The sequence below is a fragment of the Seriola dumerili genome, unplaced genomic scaffold (genome assembly GCF_002260705.1).
Source record: "Seriola dumerili isolate Sdu_G_001 unplaced genomic scaffold, Sdu_1.0 BDQW01000273.1, whole genome shotgun sequence".
Classification (NCBI taxonomy): domain Eukaryota; kingdom Metazoa; phylum Chordata; class Actinopteri; order Carangiformes; family Carangidae; genus Seriola; species Seriola dumerili.
In genome coordinates this window covers 1,081,233-1,091,538 of record NW_019174528.1, presented here as the reverse complement: position 1 = coordinate 1,091,538, position 10,306 = coordinate 1,081,233, and the positions used below count along the sequence as shown (strand labels likewise).

At 42.8% G+C, this 10,306-nt stretch overlaps 1 protein-coding gene across 1 annotated transcript; it reads left to right on the top strand.

Annotated features, from left to right (window-relative positions):
• The first annotated feature begins 679 nt into the window (after nucleotides 1-679).
• LOC111230506 (tropomyosin alpha-3 chain) lies at nucleotides 680-9,786 on the top strand. The gene is made up of 10 exons (XM_022757259.1): nucleotides 680-793; nucleotides 4,295-4,420; nucleotides 6,257-6,390; nucleotides 6,698-6,815; nucleotides 6,927-6,997; nucleotides 7,788-7,863; nucleotides 8,206-8,268; nucleotides 8,380-8,449; nucleotides 9,291-9,369; nucleotides 9,759-9,786. Exons 1-10 carry the CDS (start codon nucleotides 680-682, stop codon nucleotides 9,760-9,762), a joined length of 855 nt encoding a protein of 284 aa, XP_022612980.1. The 3' UTR covers nucleotides 9,763-9,786.
• Nucleotides 9,787-10,306: the final 520 nt, after the last annotated feature.

Below are 10,306 nucleotides of genomic sequence, written 5' to 3'. Positions count from 1 at the left end.
TAACAGTTACGGTGCTTTAATGTCTGACACTGTAAATTAAATGGTGTCAGAGGGACAGGAGTCACTTACTGGCAGCAGCAGCTGTTGCTGAACTGCAGTGTGGCCATAACAAAAAGCAGAATTAAATATGGAAACCTGTAACAACATGCTTATTTAAAGAGTTGAAGACTGATGATATTTAGAGGAATCGAATGCCCTGGAAAGTTTCTGGAGTCACAGTGACAGGAACTTTAATATCTGTGATCATCATCCAGCCTCGTCTGGTTTGAGCAGCGACTCAGACAGAAAACGACAAAAACATTTTCCTTTGTCACGTCTTCTTCACTCAGGCTCTTGTCAAACTCATTTGTGTTAAACTGTGTTAAACTGAGTAAGTAAGAGTCAAACTGACAGGAGATGAAATAGAAGAAATCTGAGGAACTGTGTCTCTAATAGTAGAAACCTACAGGTTCACTTTTCATTTGCGCTGTGACTGTGGGGGCAGAGGAGGGTGTGGTGGGGTGGGCAGGTTTAGAGGCTTAGGAGTGGGAGTGTCTCCTCATCTGTCATATAAATGCTCTGCCTCTATCTGTGTCAGAGTTTCGTGTCTCCACAAGTTTGCCGGGCTCTCTCTCTCTCTGTCTCTCCTGCACCCGTTCATCTTCCCCTCTCGTCAAAGACACGTTAAACCTCAGCCAAAATGGAGGCCATCAAGAAGAAGATGCTTATGCTGAAGTTGGACAAGGAGAACGCACTGGACCAGGCCGAACAGGCTGAAGCAGACAAGAAAGCAGCTGAAGAGCGAAGCAAGCAGGTGGGTTACAAACACACGGTGAGACAGGTGTTTCATCAACAGTCCCATCCAACAGGTGAGAGACAAAGGGATTCAGTAGAGAACAACAGAATTATAATATTATTTGTCCCAGTATTCATTTCTTCTGTGGCCAGAAATCTGACTGATATAAATGCGGGGTGGTGTCTAACACCGGGGTGAATGGATGCTGCCGTCTCACCTCTGGAAGGTTTTCTTCAGACTCTGGATGATGACACTCTGATCAGTCTGACAAACGCTTCTCCTCACACCTAAAGCTAAGACCTGGACCTGGTCTGTATCTGTGTCACAAAGAACTGAACCAACTGAATCCAACTTGCGCTGCCTAATGTGAGAACCAGAGACTGGAGTTATATTTTTATGTCTCTTCCCACCGGATGTCATCCTGCAGCAGAGAGAAAAACTACTCACATTTAATACAATAAAATCCATTTAATAATAATCAATACAACCAAACCTGAACCCAGCAACCTGAGCAACAAACTGAACCCGTCCCTCCCAAAACCTGATGCTTTGTTGGGGTCAAGTCAGGTTCCCCTCTGATTCTGTTGTAATATTAAATCATTTATTATAACCCATTAAAATGGACCTGAACGACCTGATAATTAATGAGCTGTCAGTAAGTACTTCCTGAATACCTGTGAACCGAGGACTCTACAGTAGATAATACTGCGTTACTGTGGAACACCGACTCGTTAGTTAATGATCGTGATCTTCTGTGATACACATCTGTCTCCATAACGTTTTTTTGAATTTGGTTTTCTGTCTTTTTGTTCGGACACAAAAAACAAAGAGACCATGTGATTTCATTTCCTGTTTTTTGTTTTAGAATTAAAAATCAAATCAAATTGTTTTTTTTTTGGTTTAAAACAAAATGATGATAAAAGGAATCAGCAAAAAGGAAACGGACTGTTTTTGATCGTTTTTTCATTTGTTGACTCTGACACCAAAAATGTTTTTTTCTTTTTTGGTTTTAAAACAAAAAACAGAATTACGTTTGTTTTCCTTTTTAAATGACAAATGAACGATGGATTATCCGATGATCCCCAGACTGAAGACGTGTAGTTTGTACCGGGCAGAGGACCTGCTGAGTTCTCTGGGCTGATTTACACCTGAAGATCTGAACCATCGCACCTCAACAACCACTCAGGTCGCTGGTTTCAACCCTCTGATACGACCCTCCAGAGCGTCTCCTGAAGCAGCGAATCGGACCTCGGTTGTCATGGTTACATTAATAAACACACGTACTGTACCGAGTGGGGCGTACCTACCTTCGTCGCCGTGGTTACTATAGTAACGGTCATGGCTTGGTTAGGTTTAGGAAAAGATTGTGATTTGGGTTAATAGAATAAGTACTTCCTCAACGTTAGACGATCCTTGTTGTCATGGTTACAACAATAACAACGAACGGTCATGGATGATAGAATCAATATGGGAATCGAACACCGCTCTCCGTCCAACTCCTCCTCCTGAAGTGGACTTTGTCTCTTTATACTATGTCACTGACACTTTTCCCTTCGCTCCTGTCATCATTACTACGACCACTAGATGTTGCCTAGCAACAAAACCTCACTATGATGTCATAATAAGCTGCTGCACAGACGAGCTGTGGGCTCGTTTCTTACAGGAGGACGGTCGGTATTGATGTGCAGGACTTCCTGATCCAGATCACACGTTGATGCAGGTGTGGACGGGGTCAGGGAGTCTACTTGGATCCATCGGTCCACTTGTCTTTAGACAGACTGACACACCGACCTGAGACCTGCTGTGACAGACCTGATCCAGACACTAAGAACAATTTCAGCCTGGCCCAACTCGAATCCTCGGCCAGGGGCCGGTTTCACAGAGATGTCAGGCCTGATGTCTGATGTCAGTCGGACCGTTTCACAAAAATAAAGACTGACTGACTTAAAACAAAAAAATTAGACACCTTACCTTGAGGCTAACTCAGGCCTAACCAGTGTTACCTTGGTGACATGGTAACCTGTGCACCAACATGTCTCATAATTTGTGGTTTCAGACTCAGATTTTTCTTTTATTGTTTCTCTCTTTGCTGAATTTAAACGTCCTTGTTACTGTTGAAAGACAAACATTTTCTGCTGAGGGTAAACGGAGCTGAGCGGTTGGATGCAGTTCCTTGATTCTTAATTTACCCAGAATTCATTGCACCATAGTCCGGTTTAAATGTCTGACTGTTTGTTCTGAGTCTGTCTGTGAAACCGGCTTCAGGTCGACCCCTGAGTGGACTTCAGGTCACACGATCAAGGTATTTTTATGTCCAACGTATTTTAGAGGAATAATTAATACGTCCTCTGATGAGCTGAGGTGTGAGGGCGGTTCTGATTGGTCTGTCCTAGTTCGATGATGTCAGGTGACTGTAGGCAGAGGAACAAAGTGTTGAGGTGGAGGCGGAGTATTATGACATATTTACAGCTTGTGATTGGAGCATGTCCAGTCCATGATTATTACATATCTATAGTAAAGTCAGATGACAGAAAGAAAAGAAATATGACTGAATATTTGTGAACTCAAGGTAAAAAGTGAAATATCGCATTGACAAAAGTATTCAGACACTTTACTGTGACTCAGCTTCCTCCGTTTCTCTGGATCGTCTCTGAGATGTTTCTACACCTTGACTGGAGTCCACCTGTGGTAAACTCAGCTGACCTGATGTGTAAAGACACACACCTGTCTCAGTTCTCACAGCTGACGACGTCGATCAGAGCAGAGACCATGAGGAGGAAGCAGCTGCTGACTTGAGCACAGTCCAACATCTGGAGAGACCTGAACATCTGTGTAACGCTCAGACTCTCTCTTTATTTTCATTTCCGGCGGGCAATGAATCTTGGGATATGTTGGGCGACGAAGGATCCACCTTATGGAGAGGACAGTCCTCTCACACCGCAGTGATGTAATAATAAACTTTATTTGTATTTACATCTTTCATACAAGTGAATGCAACACAAAGAAATGAGCTGCTTCACATGAAAAGACATAAAGACATGTTAGAAGCATCGCTCTAAAATGAAAAACATTAAGATTAGATAGAATAATTAATAAGATAATAAATAATGAAATCAAGAGATAGTTAAAAGAAGTGCTGAACATAAATGTGGCGCAAAGTGCAAAATTTCAGAGCTAGTTAAAGGCTAAGGTGAAGAAATAAGTTTTTATCTTTCTTTTAAAAGATACTCTCTGATATCTATAGATATCTACGTCTGATATCTATATAGATATTTATATCTGATATCTCATATCTATATATAATTATATCTCATATCTATAGGCCGTGTGTTCCTCAGCTTTGGGCTGTAACTGACAGAGGCTGCATCTGTTGTTGGGAGCCTTCAGTGGAGCAGCGGTGGATGAGATCAGAGGGATGCGGCCTCTGAACTGGGACACAGTTGTTGAAATCACTATGAGGCGTGTGAAGCAGATTCTCTGAATGTGTTAACTCTGGTGTCTGATCTCTCCCTCCACCAGCATGAAGACGAGCTCCTGCAGATGCAGAAGAAGCTGAAGGGGACGGAGGACGAGCTGGATAAATACTCGGAGGCCCTGAAGGACGCTCAGGAGAAGCTGGAGGTGGCCGATAAAAAGGCGGCTGACGTGAGTGATACAGTCATCCCTCAGAATACAAACGCCGCACATACATTCGGTGTGAGTTATAAGACCTGCCGCACATGGCGAGCCTCTGAATACCCCGGGCCCGGAGCCTCCTGCTGCTGGCGGACAGTGTGAGACCCGGGCTCTGATAAAAGCTGTGATAATACCGCTGTAAACCAACCCTGGCTGATTCACTGCTTCTCCCTCACATTCCATTCTCATCGTGCCCGGCGTGGACTCCTCAGCTGTCGGGGGGATTCAGAGCCCTATTTTGGCCATGATGTCAGCCGCTCAACCTTGACTGTGAGCTTAACAATGGTCCCAGTCCATTTTAGGTTCATCATCCATTCCTCCCAGGTCAGCCCCCCCCCCCTTTGGGAGAGAGACTTCCTGAATTTTATCAGTGTGTTCAGTTTAGTTTATAGTTGTCACAGTTCACTTACAATAAAATACATTACACAACATATATGTCCCCATATCAAGAGTGATGTTGCCATACACGTCACCTATATAATAATAATAATAATAATAATAATGATATTGATCGTTATTTATAGAGCAAAGTACTTTACAACAACAGAAATATAGAATCAATAAAATCAATGAATTTCAAAGCAAAGAAATAAAACACAAACCAGGAAAAGGTCTCAGATAAAAGTACGTCTCAAGAAGCGACTTAAAGAAAAATATCTATTATTTATATGATAAGGATATTTACTTGGTTATATGGATATATATTTATATAACAGAGTTCTACAATATAAACATAAATACTTGTATATATCAGTATATGAAATTGTTCCCATTTCTAACAGGTTTCATGTTATTTTTATTTATGTTTTTATTTTACATGTACTTATACTTCATATGTGGAAATATTCGCTGACCGTCACTCACAGAGGAAAGAGAGAAACACACTCCGGCCTGTTTCTTCTTCTTCTGCCTCTTAACCCGAGTCACTGCTGGAGAATTTATTTCAGCATCTACATATAGAAGGAACAGCTGTCAGCATTGTTCCGTCTGTAGAGAACGCCGGGAACAAAATACCAGTGAAGCGCAGATGGTGTCAGGGCGGGCGCCGCCTCAAACTCCAGTTTATCAACTCAAATCAACACAATCCTGCGTCACACACACACACACACACACTGATGATGTTTCTCATCAGCTACAGTTTGTAAGAAACAGCGTCTTCCACACTGCTTCCAGAGTCAGGGTGTAATCGATGTTAGTGTTACCGGCAGCGAGCGGCACACGGGCTGCAGAGCACTGAATTGTGGGTAGATGTAGAGACAGGACCAAAGTTAGCATCCTCAACAGGCCAGAGCTCGTTCACTTCAGCACAGAGCCAGAAGCTGAAATCCCTCTAGCAACCGCACACCTGCACCAGAGCACCACCTACTGGCTGAAAGGTGCATCACCTCAATATACAGAGTATAAATGTTAGAAAAGATCGCATTTATTAGCTAAAGGTTCGCGGGGACACGTAGCCTTTTAACAAACTGCTACATTAGCACTGACAAACAAAATCAGGAAAAGAGAGTTTGTGCTTCTCTGAATCAGTCCGTTATTTATTTTTATTTATTTTATTTCTACTTTTATTTTTGGTTTTATTCTCTTCCAAACATCTCTTCATTTTATTATTTTATCTTTACTAGTTTGTCTAAATTTCATTAATGTGATTTTTAATCTCTTTCATTTTCATTTCTGGTTTTACTCACCACAACACACGTCCTGAGTTTTAATATTTTAAGTGCTATAAAAATGAAGTCTGTTAGACTGATTGATTGATTGATTGATTGATTGATTGATTGATTGATTGATTGATTGATCTGTGCTCAGGCTGAAGCAGAGGTGGCTTCCCTGAACAGACGTATCCAGCTGGTGGAGGAGGAGCTGGACCGAGCTCAGGAGAGACTGGCGACGGCTCTGCAGAAGCTGGAGGAGGCTGAGAAAGCTGCAGACGAGAGCGAGAGGTGACGTCTTCCTGTTTCCTGTTTCCTGTGTTCAGTGCTTGATGAGACGAGGGATCTGTACCTCAGGGAAGCCTCGCACTGTGCACGGCGTCATGTTGGGACAGTCGAGTTAAAGAATCTCTGACCTCAGCATCACTGAAACAGACAACTGACAAAAAATCAAATCACTAAATTTGACTAAAACTTTAAATGAAAAGAGTAAAACTAACAAACCTTCACTGTTGTATCATATATAGCTTCAGATGGACCAGAACAATTAGCTAACGGACATCATGTGCAGGAAATAAATGATGGTTTGTGTGTGCAGAGGGATGAAGGTGATTGAGAACAGGGCTCTGAAGGATGAGGAGAAGATGGAGCTGCAGGAGATCCAGCTGAAGGAGGCGAAACACATCGCAGAGGAGGCCGACCGCAAGTACGAGGAGGTGAGTTCCTGCAGCGTCACACTGAGAGACGGACGTGAGCGGAGGGAGTGACTCAGGTCTGCGACGTGTCAACCCTGATAATAACATCTGTCGTACGATGCGTTTCTCCAGGTGGCTCGTAAGCTGGTGATTGTAGAAGGAGAGCTGGAGCGTACGGAGGAGAGGGCGGAGCTGGCTGAGGCGTGAGTACCTGTATCATCTGCTGAGGTCATGAACACTGTCAGGCTCAAGCCTCTTCTTCGTAGACGAGATCAGAACTGTCCACAAACATGACCAACTGAGTGAAAGCAGGAAGCTCCTCAGGAACCTTTGTCACAGCAGCACCTCCTGCTGGTGGAAGTGTGCACCTTCTCAGCAGTGGATAAATTAAAAGATACATCAGTCAGTACACTCACATGTAGTACTCTGTGTACTCAGTATACTCTCATGTAGTACTCTGTGTACTCAGTATACTCTCATGTAGTACTCTGTGTACTCAGTATACTCTCATGTAGTACTCTGTGTACTCAGTATACTCTCATGTAGTATGTGAATTTCGACAGGGTGGAGCCGTACCAAATCAAACACGGCCGTTGTGCACCGACCAACAGAAACGACCATCACAACATGTGACGGCGGTTGTCGCCCGGCTGCTTCGCTCACTAGTAAAATCAAAGATATTTCATAACAAACATTTGTATAGAAAAAATATAGTTAAAAAAGATATATAAAAAATGAGATTCATGTTTTAAATGTGAGGTTTTCGCAGCTTCTGTTAGAAGGTAGATCATGTTCTAAAATAGGATTCTGCTTCATTTATAAAGGCGTCCATCATTTACACTCCGTGTTGGGGCCGTTTGAGTGCATCATGGGTACTTGTGCGCTGCATGTTGCCTTGTACATGTCAATATGAACACACTTATGTGTGTATGGAGTCACTGTTCACAGTTTTCTCTGTTCTCTCCTTCGTCTTCTGACATAAAACTAAACCAGTAAATGTGCTGAACTGGAGGAGGAACTGAAGAACGTCACCAATAACCTGAAGTCTCTGGAGGCCCAGGCTGAGAAGGTACGACCAGATGTTCTGCTCCAGCCTTGGACCACACAGGCTGTGGAGACTGAGTCTGCATTGAAACTCATTCACTGTAAAAAGGAACTAATTATCCACTAATTAGCCTGAATGAGTCACCTGATGTTACATCTCTAAAACTGTGGTGAAGCCCAACCTTTAACCTCTGGACCACACCACCATGAACTGTCACACTGTCACATTCATATTGAACATTTCTGCAGAGGTGTGAGGATGCTGCACTGATTCATTTCCTGTTCATTAACCAGAACTTCAATGTAAATGTGTCTCAGTTTGAGAAGTTGACATGCGGTCACATGTGGATGTTGTGTCTCGCCACAGTACTCTCAAAAAGAGGACAAGTATGAGGAAGAGATCAAGATCCTGACCGACAAGCTGAAAGAGGTGAGAGGGAGGGACCTTTAACAACTGGAAACACTCAATTTAAATAATGTTTTGGCAGAAAGATTTACACACTTCTTCATATTCTGTTCATTATATTTTGTGTCGTCTCAGGCTGAGACCAGAGCTGAGTTTGCTGAGAGATCTGTGGCCAAGCTGGAGAAGACTATTGATGATCTGGAAGGTACGACACTGATTTGTCTGATTGTGCTCCTGTACCTGACACACAACTAATCACCTGTCAGGGTTTACGCTTTGACACTTGGATCGGTTCAGAGAGAAGTGACAAGTGACGAGAAGGAAAATGAAAAACAAGTTGATCCTGGTCAGGGAGGTGAACTCGCAGGATTGCATCGTACTGACAGACGTACCTTATATTCTGATCTCTATGTCTCCACCTGTTGAACCAGAGTTTAAAGCTCCATGTTTTCTTCTTCTTGTGTGTTTGATCCATCAGAAGATATAAAAACCATCTCAGTGTAGTTTTACATCTCCTCTCTCAGGTTTCTCTCTGCAGCTCTAGTAACAACAGGTCGGTGAGCCAATCAGAAGAGAGGAGGCTCTGAGCCTCTCTTCTGATTGGCTGACTGTTTTCTGAGTGATCCAATAAAAATAAAGCAGATTTCAGGTAAAAACACTCAGAGAAACCAAATCCTGCAAGGTTTGGATGGTGGGTCCAGGTGGGCGGGGCTTGGTGACTGCTTTGTTGTGACATCACAAAGTTCCAGAAGTCCTGACGGCTGGTTTTAAGGCTCAGTTTCTGAATACAGGCTGTGTGCATTTCTCTGTGGACTGAGGCTTTGATACTTTCACAGTATTAATATAGAAGCTAGACCTGATCTATAATCACACTACACATGGACACAGACCTTTACACTGGAGGAGCTTTAACTCTCTGTTCTGTTGGACTGTGATACATTTACATGGATTTATATTTTTCTGGTCTTTATCATCATATATGCCTCTATGTTATATAAACTATATGTTATATATTTTACATTGCATATATTTTGTCCATTGTCCAGATGAGCTCTATGCACAGAAACTCAAGTACAAAGCCATCAGTGAGGAACTGGACCACGCCCTCAATGACATGACCTCTATGTAAGTACTGATGAGTAACTGCTGCGACAGAATACCTGCAGATAATGTTGTTAATACATGGGAACATACAGGGAGGAGTACAGTCTGTCACGCTACAGTTTATACTGTACCATTATGATGACAGCTCATTTACATCAGTCTGTTTTGCTGGATTATCGTGTTTCACGCAGTGACAAATGCTGATCACATAATTAGCCTGGAAGACTGAGGTCCAGTTCACCAACAGGAGATCGGCTCTCCTTTCTCTCGTTATGACACATTTTATTAATCAAAAAACCTCTGTTGATGGACCACCTGTTGGATGGAGGTCCACTCACCTGTGTTGTTTGCACTGAGTCTTTGGTTGGTTAAGACAAACTCGTTAACTCCGTCTCTTCTTGTGTTTTCAGCTGAACGTCCTGAGGTTCCACCACCCGGTCCGGCTGTGGTTTCGAGACTCAGCCTTTTACTGCTTCACCCCCCCCACCCCACCCCACCTGTCTGAGCCTGTCGTACTCTGTTTTTAGTTCTTCGTCAGTGTCTCTGTTGAAACTGAATCTTCATTGTTCACTGTATGTTTTCTGTTGAAGGATGATTCTTGTCTGGTTCTGGTCTTCACTGTTCTTCTGTATCAGTTCTGTTCTGTGTTAAACAGAAGAAACGCTTCAGTTAATGCATCTGTGTCCGTGGCTCTTTTTCTTCTACATTTCTTTTCCACAGCTTTAGTTTCGTAGCAGTTTGTGTGTTTAGTCCCGACAGGAACTTGCAGCAGCTGTTGAAATATTTGTGCAGTTTCATGATTCTCTTGATGATGATATTCACACATTCACATGTCGGAAAAGTGTCGGAAAGTGTCACTTCAGTATTTAAAAGAAGAACATGCTCATGTAACAGGGTTCAGTCTGCGCCTGAATATCTATATATACAGTTTACAATGCCCCGTTAAATCTCTTTATAA